General features: G+C 44.3%; 1 protein-coding gene across 1 annotated transcript; it reads left to right on the forward strand.

Moving 5' to 3' along the window:
* Nucleotides 1-16,662: 16,662 nt before the first annotated feature.
* On the forward strand, nucleotides 16,663-20,296 carry LOC124696380 (50S ribosomal protein L4-like). The gene is made up of 6 exons (XM_047229119.1): nucleotides 16,663-16,761; nucleotides 17,874-17,991; nucleotides 18,258-18,406; nucleotides 18,595-18,702; nucleotides 18,799-18,918; nucleotides 20,081-20,296. Exons 1-6 carry the CDS (start codon nucleotides 16,663-16,665, stop codon nucleotides 20,294-20,296), a joined length of 810 nt encoding a protein of 269 aa, XP_047085075.1.
* The last annotated feature ends 675 nt before the right edge of the window (nucleotides 20,297-20,971 follow it).

A 20,971-nucleotide genomic window follows, 5' to 3' on the forward strand; every position in this document is an offset into this window, starting at 1 on the left:
ATCGTGAGAGATGGGAGGATCCTCTTGGAAAGGCTCTTGGTGGGGTGGAACATCGAGGCCGTGTGAGAGGCGTGGGGAATGGGGCTCCTTGGAAGGTATTTTTTCCCGAAGATAAGGAGGTTGGCCGCCAAAGAAGGAAAGCCGGATCCACCGCCCGCTTGCAAGTTGAATTTGACAAACGGGTGGCGGCGGTTGCCGAGGAGGTTGCCGCGGAGACGGTGAGGCGTATATTGGCGGAACAAGGACATCAACCCATGCATCCAAACACAAATATTTTGACCCCTCGTGACGCACATACACAGTTAAATACCAATCTGTCGATCACTCATGGTGCGCATCCTCAACCCAATATTTGTGGACAGATCAGCAGCAACGCGTCTGTCTCACGCATCCCAATGGGGCCGCTGAATCCAATAGATGACATCACTGTAAGTGTATAGATGTGAATAAAATTTGTTGACACCAACATTGTAATTCTTTGTAATCTAACATTCCTTGTTGCAACTTATGTCTCGCAGGACCTTACTCCCTGCCATCTTTTGGCACCCATGAAGGATGGGAAGATGGTGACGGTTGCACACGGGCGAGTGCATCCAATGACCAAGGAGAGCAAGCTGCACTGTGTGGATTTACCACCAGACATGGCAAAGGTTGATGTGAACAAGGTGCTTGAGCCCTTCGTCGATTTGGATGTTGATGGCCGCCACCCCGAACCAGGTTGCAATAAACTAGGACAATGCAAGGGGTATGTCATGAAGTGGCCAAAGGATGCGATAAAGTTGGTAGGGAAATCCACTCGCGCAACCTCACGAGTACTTGAGCAAGGCAACCACCCCAAGCACATGAAGTAGGTATCCGCGCACCTCTAACATATGAGGACCTGGGTGGCGTTCAAGGCGAGGAGGATGCCATGGACCAAGACCAAGGGGTTGGGTCCAATTCATATGTGGCCCCCAAGCATGGTGCCACAAAAAAAAGGAACTCTCCTGATGAGGCGACATCTCCAGAACCGCAACATGTAAGAAGTAAGAAGAAGAAAGACAAGACGGAGAAAAAGGAGCAAAGGTTGAGAAAATCATTGTCCTACGGATCAACGAACGCAAAAGGAGAGCGAGAAAGTGGTAAATGGCGGAAACATCATATCCGTGGTGAGCGCTTGGTTCCAGAGGATGAGTTCGAGAGCCTTTCTATCGATATGAAGGCCCTGCATGAGAATATTAGAGAGCTGGAACGGCATGAAGGTCAAGCCTCACATTACACGGCCAGGGTTCCAGAGGATTACCACCACTTCGTTACCAAATATCCAGCAGACAAGTTTTATCTGGAGTTTCCGGAGATCTTCAGAATATTCAACCTAGATTTGCTTGAGTCCTCTCTTGTCAGGCTATGGGCACTGTACCTAGTCAGAGAGACTAGACAGAATAAAGAACTTGCCAATGTTGGAATTGCTGATCCTTATCACATGCACGACAACAACCGAAGCTCCGATGAAGGTTTTGAGATTATTTTGACAGAGTGCATCTTTCCTGCATTGCAAAAGAACAAGGACAAGAAATACATACTAGTGCCCTACAATCCAACGTAAGTCATGACATGTAATGGGTTCTCCTATACTTCTTAATGAGCTTTAGTACTTCTTTACCTACTGTTATTAGTAAAACAAGTCAGGCCATGATATTGAATCTGCCAAAACGCCTATTAAGACACACCAACTAACTTGATTTGGATGGAAATGTAGGCTTCTTGAGTACTGGCTAGTGATATGCAATGTAGAGGGATGAAGTTGGGAAGCACCAACGCAGAGGCGCTTCATTTTAGATTTTTTTTGGAATAGCCGGTCTCACAATATGTGCCCCCAAAGCATGGCGCCACAAAAAAAAGGAACTCATAATTTTGTATCATGGACATCCGCGCTATCCGTACTTGCAGCATATATATACAGTCTTGAAGAAAATTATGTTGGATTTTCAAATACTAAGTAAGTTCTAGTTGAGTGAAGATGGAAATTATAGGCATCAGATTAGCTTAGCATGATCTCGAGAGTTGCATCAATTGATCATTCTCAAAGTAGCATAAACGCCTATAGTCATACACAGTCTTAATTAAATCAAATTTCCTTCATTTTGATCTAGTTTGTGAATGTGCACTGAACCGGGATGTTTATTATTGATGAAGGATTGATGAACTTGGGTTGTTCACATGTTTGCGCAGGGGTCACTGGGTTCTGATAATTCTCATGGTGAAGGAATGCAAGGCTTTTTACTTGGATTCACTAAAAAACAAGGCGAAAAGGGATTACACCGTATTGAAACAGATTCTGGATGATGCTCTCTTTGAACATAGTTTAAGAGGTGGAATTGTGCCAAGAAAAGGTAAAGGCCGTGTACACTTTAAGCATTATACAGAGGTTAGTTGCACACAAGCAACAGGACAGCGTGTCATGTGGCTACCATCTCGCTACCATATGGACATATTTGTGAGGGAGCAGTAAGAATTTAAACAAAAGTGTTGACATTCAATTGTTCGGTACCCATTTGGAGTTCAATCCATTTGAAAGGAAGAAAGAGTTTACACGCATCCAAGAAATTTTCGCAAAAATCATCAACACAGAGGTCACCTCCAAATCTGGGCTTTTCTATGGTGGTGATGACTCGCCAGAGGTTCATGATTCACGCACAAAGGCGGCTGCAACCCAATTGAACAAGCATGCAGGATCCTTGGCTGAGGTATAGGGCATTACTATTTGTTCATGACTCACATATCAGTATGCATGCTTGCTGGTGACCTTGTGGCACTCCCCTCATTTTACCTTCGAGCAATCCTGACCTGATACTGCAATCTTACAATGGCTCATTTATCTATTGACAAGTACATAGCGCTAGCTCATTGGTTGCTGCACGCCTGCTTAAATTGCTCAAACTTAGTAGTGTCATTAAGGATCCTATTTAAATTTACCAGTTCAATTACTTGGACTGTAATATACCAACAAGTACAATTTCATGTAAGGGTGTAGTACCTGAAAGATTCGCTGCTGCTCAGACTGTAGTTTAAAGTACCAAAATTCTTGCCTGTGCTTACTTACCACATGTTGCTCCCCGTTCCATGTTTATTCTTTCAAATCATGTGCTGTACAGCCTATAAGCAATGTGTTATGTCACTTTGTTCTGCTTCATATGCTTCCGCGGTACCATTAAAGCAAATCTGGTCTATTATTGTTTTGCCTAGGAATGTCATTGTCCAGACTATACCAATTTTTCATGCTACATTACTAAATCTGCTTGTGCTAATTCACCCTTTTTAATCAGGATATGCAATATGCGTAAGTCTAGGTTGTCTCTTTTCGGGCTGTTGTGAGCAGTCACATGGTTCAGATTGAGCTAAGGGCCAAAGCTCCATTTTTTTAGCTTAAACTTTTGCTGTGTTGATAAACCATTTTTTTGGTCGGAAGGATGAAGGATTTTGTTTGGGTCAGTTGGATGGTTCGGCTCAGCTGGGTTGAACTTTCGTAATCATTTTGTATGTAGCAAATTAGCATCTCAGTTTTCTCTTATAGTATTGATACTTTTTGTTATCATACTTGGCAGCACCAGTTGTTCTATTACTAAAATGTTGTATTTTCTATCCCATGCAGATGACTGTTGAAAAGCTCAAGTTGGCTGGTGCCAGGCGTGAACTATGAAGTGAATTGATATGTTGTCTGGCTGCCGCTAAATGCCTGTTGGTCCGCTGCCTAATCAATGCCACTGTTTGTTTAGGATGTGCTTTTTCTAGGTAGCAGCTGCAACTGACGAGTCATGGGTGGTAGAAGGTTTGACGTTTGAGAAGAATTGGATGATTTTAATTTTAGCCTTAGTTCTTTCGAAATGAAAGCAAATTTATTTTGGATTTGAAATGAAAGCAAATTTATTTTGGATATTGTTCTATGGATGTTAATTCCACTTTGTAGTACATGTGATCGTATTTTGCTATCTATGAGTGTCTGATCATATTGTATTATCGATGTGCAAATGCAATATTTTTTTTATTCCTTAAATATTTACTAGTGACGGGCAAACTACCATGGTACCAAAGATTCCGTCGCTGCTAAGATCATAGTGCGCTACCCATGACAATTAACTAGCGACGACCATTAATAAACGACTCGTCACTAGTAAACAATTACCAGTGACGGGCACTTGCCCGTCACTAGTAACCTGTTACCAGTGACGAGTTACCAGTGACGGGCGCCTTGCCCGTCACTAATAGGCCTTTCGAGCCCGTCGCTGGTAAGCTATTCTGCAGTAGTGTATGTTCGTGAGTATATGACAGCATAACTGCTCTTATCTTGTTGTCTTCTCTGCTCAAAGTCTCACATGGTTCAGTGCATTGGTGCCATTGACTAATTTTTGGTGGTATCTCTTGCTTTGAATCAGAAATTGCCTAAAAGTATCGCCAAGGATCTCAATGTTGGCCGAAGGGGCAAGATTTTCCTCGTCATGGAGAGTGAAGGTCTCACCGTGGAGGGACGGTACTCCGTCAGTCCCACAGATGGCCGCTTGGCTGTTACTTCCAGGTGGAAAAAGTTCATTGATGGTGCCAAACTTCGCATTGGATCAAAGTTGAAGGTCAAGATCTTTCGATGCCGCTGTGACATGCTGGTCATAAAGTTCGCGGTTGTCTAGTTCTGTTGCCCCATGAGCCCTTAGCAAATGCATTTGTAGTTATACTTATATAAGATTATCTTATCTGAACTGCTAATTAATTGTATGGGTGGTAAAACTCGGCAAGCTTTTGCTCTTAGCAAGTATGTATGTATGATCAGCTATTATGATAACTAATGTTTGTGTTCATCTTAATTTGCATTTCCGTTTTAGAAAAAAACTTAATTTCTATTTTGGCTGACCTGTTAGAGAACTATCGGATTGAACCCACAACATGATTCAAATAGATTCATTACACCGAGCAACATGTCTTGACCTTGCTATACACTACTTCCATTAATCGATGCAAGAAGGCTTACCCGAGCTGCTCGAACCATGGCAGATTCGAATCCACCTTATCTATCTAGAAATACAACCTTTGCGTAAAGAGGATTTGCAGTATGGGGAGGCTGACATTGGGGACCCATGAGCCAGCGAGCGTCGTCAACGTTTTAAAGGTGGCAGGAGATCGAAAGAAAAAATAAGCCAAAAATCAGTTGGTAAACAAATTCAAGAAAAGAAACATTTACCTTTCCGAGAGGATGACATGCGGGACCCATGAGGAAGCAGCATCCTCAACTATTTCAAGGCGGCAGGGGATCAAAAGAAAAAAAGGAAATAGCCAGAAATTAATTAGGGTCAAAAATAAATCCATCAAAGGAAACTTTTATTGTTCATAGAGGATGACATGTGGGACCGACTTGCCAGCTGCGTCGTCATCGTTTCAAAGGGGGCAGGGGATCAAAAGAAAAAGGCAAATAGCCAGAAATTAGGGGAAAAAAATAAATCCAACAAAGGAAACTTTTATTGTTCATAGAGGATGACATGCGGGACCCATGAGCCAGCAGACTTCCTCAACGTTTCAAAGTCGGCATGAGATTGAAAGAAAAAGGCAAGTGACATAATATCAGGAGCCAAAAATAATCCAAGAAAAGAAACTTTATTGTACATAGAGGATGACATGCGGGTCCCATTTTATAGCAGCGGTCTCAACGCTTCCAAGGCGGCACATGACCGAAAGAAAAATGAAGTAGCCAGAAATCAGGGTGTGAAAAAAAATCCAAGAAAAAAAAGATTTCAATTGGGTTGTATCTGGACATCTGGGCCTTCGAACTATCCTGCTGGGCCTTTTGACTCGTACAATTTCAGCCCACTCCAAAACAGGAAAGGTCGAATTTTTCTCAAAAAAAAAACAGGAAAGTCCTATGCTTCGCAAAAACAAAAAACAAGGAGATTCAACATATAAGTTTGTTTATGTAGATATAAAGATTTAATTTATCCGTTTGCAATAGCTCAGAGCGAAATACAACGTTTATTGTCTGCAAAATAAAATATCACATGTTTCTTGTACGGGGAGGCCGACATCGGGGACCCATGAGCCAGCAGCGTCGTCAACGTTTCAAAGGCGGCAGGGGATCGAAAATAAAAAAAAGCCAAAAATCAGTTGGTAAAAAAATACGAGAAAAGAAAACATTTATCGTTCTGAGAGGATGACATGCGGGACCCATGAGGCAGCAGCATCCTCAACGTTTCAAAGTCGGCATGAGATCGAAAGAAAAAGGCAAGTGACATAATATCGGAGCCAAAAATAATCCAAGAAAAGAAACTTTATTGTACATAGAGGATGACATGCGGGTCCCATTTTGTAGCATCGGTCTCAACGTTTCCAAGGCGGCACAGACACAAAAGAAAAATGAGGCAGCAGCATTCTCAACAATTCCAAGGCGGCAGGGGATCAAAAGAAAAAAAAGAAATAGCCGGAAATTAATTAGGGGTCAAAAATAAATCTACCGAAGGAAACTTTTATTGTTCATAGAGGATGACATGTGGGACCGACCCGCCAACGAGCGTCCTCATCGTTTCAAAGGGGGCAGGGGATCAAAAGAAAAAGGCAAATAGCCAGAAATTAGGGGTCAAAAATAACTCCAAGAAAGGAAACTTTTATCTTTCGTAGAGGATGACATGCGGGACCCATGAGCCAGCAGCTTACTCAACGTTTCAAAGGTGGCATGAGATCGAAAGAAAAAGGCAAGTGACCAAATATCAGGAGCCAAAAATAATCCAAGATTTATTGTACATAGAGGATGACATGTGGGTCCCATTTTGCAGACGACGGTCTCAATGTTTGTAATGCGGCTTGAGATCAAAAGAAAAAGAAAGTAGCTAGTAATTAGGGGGTGAAAAAAATCCAAGAAAAGAAAGTTGATGGACATAGAGGATGACATGCGGGTCCCTTGAGCCAACAGACTTACTCAACGTTTCAAAGGGGCGAGGGATCAAAAGAAAAAGGCAAGCCAAAAATCGGAGGGTGAAAAAAAATCCAACAAAGGAAACTTTTATAGCACATAGAGGATGACATGCGGGTCCCATGAGCCAGCAGGTCTCTCAACGTTTCAAACGTGGCATGAGATCGAAAGAAAAAGGCAAGTGAAAAAATATCGGGAGCCAAAAATAATTCAAGAAAAGAAAGTTTTATAGTACATAGAGGATGACATGCGGGTCCCATTTAGCAAGCAGCGGTATCACCGTTTGAGAGGCGGCGGGGATCGAAAGAAAAAGGCAAGTGAAAAAATATGAGCAGCCAAAAATAATTCAAGAAAAGAAAGTTTTATAGTACATAGAGGATGACATGCGGGTCCCATTTAGCAGCAGCGGTATCACCGTTTGAGAGGCGGCAGGGGATCAAAAGAAAAAAGAAATTGCCAAAAATCGGAGGGTGAAAAAAAACCAAGAAAATGAACTTTTATAGTACATAGAGGATGACATGCGGGTCCCATGAGCCTGCAGGTTCCTCAACGTTTCAAACGTGGCATGAGATCGAAAGAAAAAGGTAAGTGACCAAATATGAGGTGCCAAAAATAATTCAAGAAAAGAAAGTTTTATAGTACATAGAGGATGACATGCGGGTCCCAGTTAGCAGCAGCGGTATCACCGTTTGAGAGGCGGCGGGGGATCGAAATAAAAAGGCAAGTGACCAAATTTGAGGTGCCAAAAAAAACTCCAAGAAAAGAAAGTTTTATAGTACATAGAGGATGACATGCGGGTCCCATTTAGCAGCAGCGGTATCACCGTTTGAGAGGCGGCAGGGGATCGAAAGAAAAAGGAAAGTGACCAAATATGAGGTGCCAAAAATAATTCAAGAAAAGAAAGTTTTATAGTGCATAGAGGATGACATGCGGGTCCCAGTTAGCAGCAGCGGTATCACCGTTTGAGAGGCGGCAGGGGATCGAAAGAAAAAGGCAAGTGACCAAATTTGAGGTGCCAAAAAAAACTCCAAGAAAAGAAAGTTGATTGCACATAGAGGATGACATGCGGGTCCCATTTAGCAGCAGCGGTCTCAACGTTTCCAAGGCGGCAAGGGATCAAAAGAAAAAGGAAGTAGCCGAAATCGGGGGTCAAAAAATCCAAGAATAGAAAGAATTTTGGTTCATAGAGGATGACATGCGGGACCCATGATCCTGCATCGTAAACGGCTCGATCGGAGAACGTTGAACGAGATGGCGCGATCGAGAAAAAAACAATGCCGGAGAGGCTGCCATCCGGGCCCTACATCCCTCGGCGGTGCGGATTTGCGTTGACTCGGCCGGCGAACCCGAGATTTCGAGATGCACCACGTCCCGGGCCACCATACGCGACGTTTTGGCCGCTTTCGTCGGGGTAGGTGGCCTCAAAAACGAGAAAAAAAAGTTTTGACATGCACCACGGAGGGACCAAAAATCGTCGGCCATGGTACACCAGCAACCACGGCGCGACTTCAACTTCGTCGGCCATGGCAACTTTTCTTGTAGTGTATAATATGGACACATATAACATAGCAACATTATACATCATCATCACAGTACTTAGAGCCCGATCGAGATACATATATAGTGGCAAGTGTCAAATGTTTTGCATACAACTCTTAATTCATACAAATTTCACAATTTCGAGATACAAAGTAGTCTTCATCCGGTTCCTCCTTTGCTCCCTCCTCTCTACCCACCAGGCTCGCTTGCATCGGGGTCTTCATCCAGTTCCTACTATGATGATAAATGTAAGAAAGTGAGACCAACAAGTCCGATGCACAAGAGAAATGGAATAAATGCCTCATACATTGTTGGTCAACACAAATATTAATATTCAGGGATGGCGTAAGTGAGACCAAGTCCGATGCACAAGAGATTGACATTTGTGCTATCTTACCAGGCTCACTTACGCCACCCCCAAGTGTATGGTGACCAAACATTGTAATCATCGGCATTTTGAAAATCTCAAAGCAAATGGAATGACAAAATGGAATAAGTGCCTCATACATTGTTGGTCAACACAAATACTATGGTCATAAACCATAGTTGCAGTATATACCGCAGTATACTTTGCAGAAGGGCCTCCTTTCCTCGGCCGTCGTTCCGTGAACGGGTCCTTGACGACACAACAACGCCGATCTGCCTCTCCGGCACAGAACCATGGCAGTCCCAGCCGCCTCCCTTGTGGCCGCGTCTCCTGCGCTCTTCTCCATGGCCGGACCACGATTAGACTCACCGGGGGAATAATGATAATCGCCATCACCACAGGTGCATAGCATTTTGCAGCAGATGTCATTTTTCTTCCCTCGCCGTCCAGTGAACGAGTCCTTGATGCAAAGACCGTGCCGGCCTGCCCAGCATTATGCCGGCCCGTGTTGCCGCGCTTCAGGCCGTGTGTCCCGCGCCGCTGCTCGCCTTCTTGCCCGGTGAACCAATAGATCGGTCGTTGGAATAAGGAAACCGATGACGGCCGGTCGCAAGATTAGATTGCGATCGGCCGTCATCGGCTTCCTTATTCCAACGATTAGTCTATTTGTTTACCGGGCAAGAAGGCGAAGAGTGCAGGTCGCGTGAGACACGGCCTGAAGCGCGGCAACAGGGGTCGGCATGATGCTAGGGAGGCCGGCACCGTCTTTGCATCAAGGACTCGTTCACGTACTAGACGGCGGGAGAAGAAAAGTGGCATCTGCTGCAAAGTACTCTACACCTGTGGAGTCTGACGATAGTGGTGATGGCTATTATCATTATTCCCTCGGTGTGTCCAATCGTAGTCCGGCCATGGAGAAAAGCGCAGAACGCAGGAGACGCAGCCACAATATAGGGAGGCGGCTAGGACTGGCGTGGTTCCACGCCGGAGAGGCAGGTCGGCGTCATTGTCTCTTCAAGGACTCGTTCACGGAACGGCGGCCGGGGAAAGGGGGGCCCGTCTACAAAGTATATTGCGGCGTATAGGTGACCAAACATTCTAATCATCGGAACTAAAATGGAAGAAAGAGCCAAGTGGTATCTCAACTAGATATCATATGCCTCATACTTTGTTGGTCGAAAGAAATATTAACATTCGGGGATGGGGTCGGCGAGGCCGGGTAGGATGCACAAGAGATTGATATTTGTGCCATCGCACCAGGCTCACTGGCCCCACCCCAGAGTGTACAAGTGACCAAACAATTTAATCATCGGCACTATAATGGAAGAAAGGCCAATACAATTAAGAAGTAGCTAGTATGAACTAAATGGAATGCCTCATACTTTGTTGGTCGAAACAAATATTAACATCCAGGGATGGAGTAAGTGAGGCCAGGTAGGATGCACAAAATATTGATATTTGTGCCATCACACCGAGCTCACTTGCTCCACCCCCGAGTGTACGAGTGATCGACCAACCATCTAATCATCGGCAAGTACAAAAACACCAACAAACCAAGCAACCATGGTGACATAAGTCAAGATGCTCAAACACACATAGCATGCATGGAGCAGATGCTCCAAAGGGATTATTCATCACTTGGTATATAGACCAAGTGATGCTGGCAAAAGAGAGGCCAATCAAGAACCAGTAAATCCAGTAAATCCAGTAAGTGATAGATATGCCTAAACAAGCAACAACACATAGCATATCCCAGCTAACCAGATGAGACAAGTCTTGGTAGCCAACTTAATCACCTAGCACCACCTAGCCGTTTAAAACCATCAGAAACAGTCCTTTTTCTTCAAAGGATACCACAGTAGCATTCATTTACATGATCCCCTACTGTGGATATCTCTATTTTCATCAAAGCCAACAAGAAATAGAAATTTATCATTACTCAGTTGAGTTCAAAACAAAGTTGGGGTACCATAAGGGATTACTCATCACTTGGTAGTAACCAAGTGATGCTGGCAAGAGAGAGGCCAAGCCTGAGAGCTAGTCAATCCAGTAGAGATGGATATGCATAAGTAAGCAAGAGCACATAGCCTATCCAAGTTAACCAGATAAAACCAACCTTGACAGCCAACTTAATAACCTAGCATCACCTAGTCTTTTAAACCATCAGAAACTTCCCATTTTTCTTCAAAGGATACCACAGTGGCATTCATTTACATGATTCCCTACTGTGAATATCTCTATTTTCACCAATTATCCAACTATGAGATGCAACCACTGGAAGTAGCAAGAGCTAATGAGGTCACAACACAGCACAGCACAAGCAATCACACCAGTGAACCACTGCTGAGGTTACATCAACCATAAATTCATCCAAGTCAACAAGAATTAGAAATTTATCATTACTCAGTTGAGTTCAAAACAAAGCTGGGGTACCATAAGGGATTACTCATCACTTGGTAGTAACCAAGTGATGCTGACAAGAGAGAGGCCAAGCCTGAGAGCTAGTCAATCCAGTAGAGATGGATATGCATAAGTAAGCAAGAACACATAGCCTATCCAAGTTAACCAGATAAAACCAACCTTGACATCCAACTTAATAACCTAGCATCACCTAGTCTTTTAAACCATCAGAAACTTCCCATTTTCTTCAAAGGATACCACAGTGGCATTCATTTACATGATTCCCTACTGTGAATATCTCTATTTTCACCAATTATCCAACTATGAGATGCAACCAGTGGCAGTAGCAAGAGCTAATGAGGTCACAACATAGCACAGCACAAGCAATCACACCAGTGAACCACTGCTGAGGTTACATCAACCATAAATTCATCCAAGCCAACAAGAATTAGAAATTTATCATTACTCAGTTGAGTTCAAAACAAAGCTAGGGTACCCAACAGTAGTTGGCTTCCATCCAAGCTTCAATAACACATCAAAGGAATCATTACTCTGCATAAGGAGTTCATCTAATTATCTGACATCAATAAAGAAAACCTTTTCAGATAATTGAATTAGGCAACAACAATCATACCAGGATGCTATGGAAGCATCAAGGCAGGTCACCAATACATGGTGAGAAGCTACAGAGACATAGCAATAGCATAGGACATTAAGTAAAATGCATGAGCAATGAGCCAGTAAGTAAATCACTAGCACATGATGATCATTTGACCATTTAGAGCATGCACACACAAGCAATAGCAACAGTAGTTCACCAGGACAATGACAGCAACAACAATGACAGCAAGCTAGCAACCGTAGTTCACCAGGACAATGACAGCAACAATGACAGCAAGCTAGCAACAGTAGTTCACCAGGACAATGTACAACAACAATGACAGCAACAATGACATCAACAATGACAGCAATAGCACACGAGCATTTCGTCGAGCACCTTGTGCTCGCGCGGGAGACGAATTAAGAGGGAGGGGAGGGGAGGGGAGAGAGTTCACCAATGACAGGGGTGGAGGAGGAGGTTGACGATGACGGCAGGGGTGGAGGATGAGGAGGACGCGGCGGCTCCTCCACCATGACGCGACGCCGGCCCCTACTCCACCTTGATGCGGCGACACCTCCTCGCCGTAGCGGCAGCTTGTGCTGCAGGTGGCGGGAATGGGAGGAGCGTGGCGGCATGCGGCCCTCGCGGAGGAAGGCGACGGCGACGCCAGCGCTCACCATGGCGGCGCGCGGCGGTAGGGATCGGAGGAGAGGGGAGAGGTGGGGGCGCGCGGAGGTGAACGGGCGTGGGGAGGGTACGGGGCATGATATAAGTTCCACTATTTCTGTGGCGCACCATAACTAGTGCGCCACAGAAAAAGTTATTTCTATGGCGCACCACACCGTGTGCGCCACTGAACAGTTTATTTCTGTGGTACACGACGCCTGTGCGCCACAGTTATAGTGGAATCTATGATTAGGGGTGGCAGGGTGTGGGCCCCTTCTTGTTTCTGTGGCGCACCAATCTTCGCTGCGCCACAAAAATAAGCTATTTTTGTGGCGCACCAAGCAGGTGCGCCACAAAAGAACTTTCTGTGGCGCATATTCGTCCAGTGCGCCACAAAAATAAGATTCACCTATAAGGCTTTTCCTACTAGTGCGGCTGCACCAATGTGATAAGCTAAGTAAGCCGGAACTAGCCTAAGTCTAAGCTACCTCTTCTTCTATAAGTCCGGCGAACATATCGTTAATGGTGCGGTGGTTCTTCGGCGCGCCGACGAAGGTGAGGTCGTCGGAGTTGGTGCAATAACCTCCGCTTGACCACAAATCGGCGGCGGATCAGATTTCCCGATCAACCGTGACGATCTCGGGTCGAGATTGGCCTTGGAGTGGCGGCAGACGAAGCTTTCTGTGAGCGAGCTCGTCGGAGCTGAGATCCGGCCGGCAGCGCTGCGGGAGGAAGAAGATGAAGTGAAGTTTGCGGTGAAACGAATGAAGAACTTACCGTCGTCGCGGGTATTTATAGGCCACGCGCGGAGATTCGTGAGCCGGATCCAACGGCGGAAACGGAACGGTCAGACCGTTGGATGGCCGCCACGTGTCTTAGGTTAAAGCGGTGAAATCGAGGTAGCGGTAACTAGAACTGGGCAATCTCCGAAATTTCCGGCTAAAGATTTGCATCTCCGAAAATTTAGCACGGGGAAAAAGGAAGTTCATTTCAGCGCACGCGAAAAATCCGCTGAAGATATAGTCATAGAAGGACAATGATTTCCGGTTGAATGAAGTCGGAAACAAGAAAGTTTTGGAAGCTCTTCAAGATTCTCTTCGGATCAGGTTGATTGAAGTCGGAGAAATGATGAATCTTGGAGAACTTCGGGGGCTACTGTTGTGGGTATACTTTATGGGTATATCAACGGCATGGCCTAGATCCGGCAAGCCCGGGTGGCCCACAAATGGTGATGTGGCATGTGGCCTATCGGGCGGCCCAGTTGATGTAGATCATGAAGGATGAAGTCCAGCCCAGGAGCGGGGAGCCGGATCTCAACCGACCTACGAAGGAGGCCGGATCCGTGGAGGCCCATAAGGTATCCGGATCCAGTACGACATAGATGGAAGGCGGATCCTTGACGTACACGGCAAGACATTGTATCGTAGTTAGGCAAGTTGTACATGGCAATGGGTACTATTTTGCTGATGGTATCTATCCACCTTGGGCTACACTCGTGAAGACAATCCGAAAACCCAACTCAGAGCAGGAGGCAAGGTTTGCAAAAGAGCAGGAGGCAGCCCGAAAAGATGTCGAGCGGGCGTTTGGCATCCTCCAAGCTCGTTGGGCTATCGTCAGACACCCTGCCAGAGCCTGGGATATGCAAACTCTGTGGGAGGTGATGACCGCTTGTGTAATCATGCATAACATAATTGTTGAGGTAGAGCGGGATGATTCACTCTTTGATAATGAGTGGGAAGGCCAGAGAGAGTTGGTTACTCCTCAAGGTGGTCCGGCATCATTCCAGGACATTCTTCATGCGCACCATGAAATTCGAGATCTAGCTGTACACAACCAGCTGCAGGCTAATTTGGTCGAGCACATATGGCAGCATGTAGGCAACAATGCTGCAAACAACAACAATGATGAAGGAAATCCCGAAGCCTAAAGCATTTGTATCGTTTTTACATTTTATTTGAATAATACTTTATCATTGATTACGTGGACAATGTACTGTGTAATAAATTTTGAGCATTTGAACTATTTTATATATTTTATATAATTTATTTTGGCGTTTATAGTGAATTAACAAGCAAAAAGCTACCATACGCGACGCGACCCAAATCTTCCGCGTTGGACGCAGCGCGCGACCCAAACGGACGCGCGGACGCGGGGCTCCGTCCACGCGTCCGCTCGGCCACCTAAACGGTCCAAAACGGACGGCCCAGCGCATCCGTTTGGGTCACTCGGTTGGAGATGCCCTAAGATCACGGAGACATGAGTACTGGAGCATATATATGTAGCAGCAGTTCAACGTTGAAGTGACGGAAACTGTCGCCGGCGCGCTCACTCCGATCGACTGGCCAGTGTGTATGCGGAAGTGGCAGCCAGGTAGATGGCCGCCCTGTTTGGTCCGTGTGGCGCGGAAGAGAATCGATAGGCAGGCAGGATGGTACGCGCGGTGGTACGGGAGCAATAAGTGCGGACGTGCACCCACTCGTGCGTGCAGGTACGTGTGCAGTGCAGGCGGCCATGGCGGACGTACTCTGCCCCGGCTCATGTGCCTCTGACGCTGCTGACCATCGCGTCGACGTCTCCCCTCCTCTCCTCTGTGCCAGGGTGTGCGGTGTGCCGTGCCGGCCAAAAGCGGGTGGCGCGGTCAGTGCTCCTGCAGGTGTGCACCAACGCACGCATGGATGCCGCGACACATCCCCCGCCCCCCGGGATCCTCCCAGCGAGGCTGCCAAGTGCAGGTACAAGTACAACAAGAGATAAATTCACATAAAACCTAGAAAGCGATTGTTTTCTTATTTACATGCATGCTACATTTTCATTCATTTTTTACTCTTAATTATGTTCGTCATCCGTTTCGAAAAAAAGTGTCGCGGATTGGCAGTGTTAGCGTCAAATAGGTCATTATTTTATTCAGTGATCTGTAAAATTTGGAGAAGGAATCTTACCTGCATGGATTGAAGAAGCTGTAAACGAAGCCAAGACATTATTTGGGGGGGCGATATATAGCTAAGACATATATTTAATAGAGCACATGGTTCTTTAACACATAATTAGGTGAATTATCATTTTTGTTAGCTCGGTACTAAGTAGAAAGAAAGGAAAAAAATACAAATAAAAATGAATATGAAACACAAATATAAATTTAAAAATAAAGGAGAGAATATATATAAATAAATATGACAACAGAGAAAAAAAAGCAACTCAAAAAAAAACGAAAGGAAAAGGTAACCTGCCTTAGGTTTCGTTTAGCCTGTCAGATTTGACTTGTTTTTCAAGGATAATTAGATAAGTGCCCTTGAGTTCATTATACAAGTTGTTTTGGCTAAAAAGTATTGAATCGAGTAATACTGAGTTTTGGACCAAAAACCCCTCGAGTCAAAAGGTGAAAATATTCTTGAGTGCGAGGCGATATTCCCGTCGATAGCAGGCGTCTATGGTGACTTCGTCAATCTCAAGACCCGCCGGATGAAGTTCATGAACCAGCCTCTCGGAGGTGCTCATAGGAGTAGGATGTGCGTGCCCTGGCGGATCCATGTGTTGCCATGGGGGTGCATAAGATACCTGCTAGAATTTGTTTTCTTTGCTATATGGCAGTTTTTTACCACATGTGCATCCTGGAAATAAAGTTTTTTTTTCTCTTCTATGGCACCTCTTCTACAACATGGCACCCCGGTTACTTGCGCTCTAGCTCCGCCACTGTGTGCGTGTGTCGGTGTATGCGTTCATGGGGATGAGTGTGTGTATGTAATTGTGAGCGTTTATGTCTGTACTGTGTTTCGAAGAGAAAAACTACACTCCGTACTCTTACAGCGTTGCGGCATCTCAGTTGCTGCACACGCACTAGTGCCACAATGTTAAGAGATGTAGAGTATTTCAGAGTATTTGATGAAGGTGTATTTTCACCCAAAAAAAAACTCTCCGTGCAACACGTTGTAACACACGTAAATACTTTAGCACCAAACAAGATCTTAAGGGGCGGGACTTAAAGCCCAAAAGACTGGGCGTTACACCTTATTTGACGCAATGAGTGAATTGCAGCAGCCTATGACATACGCGCGCACTAGGCCGAACCGTTTCCGTCGGCCCACTCGATTCTTCTCAACCGGCCGCCCTCTCTTGTCTCTACTCTCCCCGGGCCGCCGCCGCGTGTTCTCCACCCGCCGCCGGCCGATGCGCGCCCTCGCACGTGCAGCGTCGCTGCTGCGCCGCGCCGTGGACTGCACGCCGCAGCTCGGATCCTTCGGCCGAGACGCCCCGCTCGTCAGCAAGGTATGGCTCTGGCACCCCGCTGCTCCCCATTTCCCCACGCGGCCTCACATCGGTTCTCCGGCAAGCTAAGTGCCAAGTGCTCCGCGGCTCCGCCATTTCGAATACGTGAGGCCGAGTTTGGCTCGCTAGATTGGCAGGGTTTTACGTCACACGAGCGGTTTGAAAACTAATGATTCGGGCGTGGACGCCCGTGGGGATGGCCAGTACCACATTGTATACAGTGTGTTTATGTTTGGTCGCTTCGAGTTTGGAAATGGGGTATTTTTTTATTTAGTTGATTCAGGTTAGGTGTGAGTGTGATCTTGCCGCAGTACTTGCCAATCCTGATAGTGTAACATAACTCAGTATGTGCTTTCTGTGATTTGGTTCGTCGACAAATATATGATGTGGTCTGTGATCCAATTTTTATGTATGATCCGATTCTCCAGTCTAAACTTATTGACATATTAAAAGTTTGTTCCATTCCAGTTTACATGCTAATGCAACATTGTGTTCTTGTTGAGTACTTATTAGTTACTGATGGGAAGTAGGACAAATACTGACTGTACAAATAGTCTTAAGTGGTACACGATTATGTGATGGCATGGTTCCACATAGAATCAGTTCAAGGGGTGACGCATTATCCAGTTGTACTATAAGTATCCTGTCGATAAAGCCATTTTCACGTCACGATGCAATTTGCTGACAGATGTATTCAGTTGATTTGTTTCAAATGGAACCATTCAGATACATTGATGTTTTGTCACTTGTAGATGTTGCACCAGTTGTGTCTTATTTTGGTTGCTTATCTTCTCCATAGTTGGCTTGCTCAATCTCCTAAAAGTTGGGTTGCATCATGGGCTGATATATTTGCACTAATACCCCCACATCTATGATGTGCTCAACCTAATGGAGCATTTGCTTTCTGATACTGTAGACAGTTAACTGTCATTTATGCACCGTTATTGGTTTCTTAGGACTCCTAGAACATAGTTTGTTTCAAATGCAAATAGAAATCATGGGTAATGTTAAAAAAAGGATATTCTGTATCTCTTTAGTTATTAAGTCTCTTTGCCATGTTTGATGGCGTGTGCTTCTAGTTCTGCCTTCTGAGATAGCTTTCCTTCCTGCAGATATTGCCAAATGTCTACTTCAATCGGTACTCTACTCATTTAGCTCCAGCAAATGAGGTGCTGATTCCACCGGAACTTCTATCTAGCAAGAGTGTTTGGACCCCAGACCGAGAGCTAGGTGTGTTTCTAGTATTTCTTATCCATTTGCTGCTATCACAATGCTGTTTGCGAGCGACCTGTGCAATATTTTATTTAGTCGATAGAGATCTTTTAGTTTACTCTGTATTCTTAATGATTAAAAAATAGCTTTATTTAATCTTCATAAGATTTCCCATATTGGACTTCACTCTTTAGGTAGTACAATTGTATCATGATTGGCTAATTGAAAGCTATATGATTTTCAAATTATGCTGAGCTGTAAGTAATCTTAATATTTTTTTACAGGGCAGTATGAGGACCTAGTAGCTAGAGTAACAAACTTCCATAATGAGGACAAGGGATTCATGGTTTTGGATGGTGATGTTTTTGATGTTCCAATTAGGAAGGATATTGTTCACAGAGTAGTAAGGTGGCAACTTGCTAAAAGGCAACAGGTACACACTATGACATTATCTCTTCTTTTGATTGTCTACAGCTTTCAAGCTCCCAAGTCATGTGATCTATTGTATAATGTGTTCGTGTAACATCAGTTGCTTCCTTCAGTTCAGATATTTAAGTTGTACGTAACTTTCCAGAATGTTTTTGTGGCACCTTTGATAATTGCACTAGCTCTCTTTCACAGGGGACACACTCAACTAAAACTATCAGTGAAGTGAGTGGCACAGGAAGAAAGCCTTACAAGCAAAAAGGAACTGGAAGAGCTCGCCATGGAACGCTGCGTGGTTGTCAGGTTATACCACGCTATCTTAACAGTACATCATTCGTATAATGTTAGATATCTTTTCTTGTTCAGGCTCCAACTAAACTAATATTCAAACTGAAACAGTTTCGAGGTGGTGCAACCATGCATGGCCCTAAACCACGAAGCCATGCATTCAAGCTGCAAAAGAAAGTACGACGCTTAGGACTTAAAATAGCGTTGTCTGCCCGAACAGCTGAGGGGAAGGTATCTGCTGCCTCACTAAATCAATGTGTCTACTTGATGATCTTGTTTCTAGTTAGCTCCTGCCTTATGCCTACACGTATATTTGTGCTACAAAATGTTTTTTTGTATTTAATCATGGAGCCTGGTTTGGTAGTTCAGTTCAGGCTTCAGCAATAATCGTGTCTGTTATTCGCTAGAGCTATGCAGACATTTCTGTGCTATTTCACAAGCTGTTGATCAGCATGTCACTGGCAGGTGCCCAAGGAACTGTTTTGCTATTTTTTATGCTTTCTAGATCCTTTCACTATACTTTATTTACACCTTATAGATTCTTCCTGAGGCACGGAAATTCAATTCGGCTCCCGGGTGCGTATGCTCCCTCTACCAAAAAATTATATTTTGAAATGTCGAAAAATTTGGACAAAAAATTCTATATGTACATCTCCATAATATATGAATGTTTGTCAAGTTTCACGAAAAATCAATATTTTTTGTGATCTATATAAAAAGGAGAAAATTTATCTTGTGAGAAACATTATTTTTAGCACTAAATTTTGTCTTTTTTACACACGTCACATGATAAGTCGATATTTTATGAAACGACTTTGTAAGCGCGTAGCACGTAAAGATGTACGTGCGGATTTTTTGTTTCAATTTTTTTTGAAATATAAAACATGTGTAAGATGCATTTCAAAATATAGGGAGCATATGCACCCATGTTCCAAAACACCGCTCCTGAAACTTTATACTAGTTCTATATGGAGCAGAACTATTGGTGGTTTACTAATTCTGCTGACTTAGTATGTGTTTGTAGAATGGTTTTCTATGAGTGCCTTGTTTTCTTGATGGTCAACTTAATGGTATTAAGATCAAGTCTTCTACATTAAGTTTTAAATTATTGCTTACTAGATTTCAGATTGAAGTGACATTGTTTGCATGTCTTCCTGAAAGAGTGAAAGCTTATTGAAGTTTATTGAGCAATATAACAGTAAAACATGCAAGCTTTCGGAGATTGAGATTTTTCTGGTGCTGCTCCAGTAAATTCTCCAGCACACTAAGTTGGACAGCAACCTTTACATATTTATCCTGCACACAAAAGTCGGTCCATATTTCTCCATTTGACTCCATTCTTCGTAGTAAATATGTATACACCGAAAGTTCACCTGAGCATGTTTTCTTATAGCTCTGCATCTTTGAGGACTTGGAAGTCCCTAGCCACAAGACGAAAAACATTGTGCAGTACATAAAGCAGATGGACGATACGAAGAAGGTCTTGTTGGTGGATGGAGGCGACATTGATAAGAAGTTGAAGCTAGCAACTCAAAATCTTCACTATGTGAATGTCATCCCATCCATTGTAAGTGGCTCAGAATCTCAGCAGCTGAATGCGGAACAATGAAGATATTCATGTTGTAGTTTTGCTGCCAGAGCTTTTGGACCCAAGCAGATCGTGCTGATGTTTATTTACATCTTTACATCTTTGAAGCCGCTAGGAAGCAGGGCTTTAGATCCCACACACTGCTTTGTTTCAAATGTGCTTTGCTCCCCTAAGCTCCCAGGCCGCAACTTTGCGCTGAACTGGTGAAAGAAAGTAGCTGTGACGGCATTTTTGTATCTTCTCAAAATGCTACATTTGCATGAGCTAGTTGTTCCAACAGCCTGAAATTCCGCTGAATGTAATGTGCCAAAGTAGGTATCGATGCATGCCGCCCTTAGTAGGATACTCAACAAACGAAGTATATCTTTGTCTGAAAAACTCGGGATTTAAATCAAAGTGGTTTGCAATCGACTGCCGTTGGGATTTTTCCTTGTGTTGATATATCATACTGTTTGATTGAGGCATGAATGAAGTTGCGAAATCATGGCATACAAACAACGTTGCAACTGTTTGTGTGTGCTAACTTTTTGTTGCTACGCTTCTGTCCCTGTAATAACTGTATTCTTCTTTATGTTGTGGTACGGAAGTTTTGTCCACATCCGCATCTTCAACAAAATATTTGTGGTGTAATCGTGGACAACCCTGCTTTAAACAAGGCGACCCATGATATGTTGACACAGATCGATGGGCTCTGGA

The sequence above is a fragment of the Lolium rigidum genome, chromosome 3 (genome assembly GCF_022539505.1).
Source record: "Lolium rigidum isolate FL_2022 chromosome 3, APGP_CSIRO_Lrig_0.1, whole genome shotgun sequence".
NCBI lineage: Eukaryota > Viridiplantae > Streptophyta > Magnoliopsida > Poales > Poaceae > Lolium > Lolium rigidum.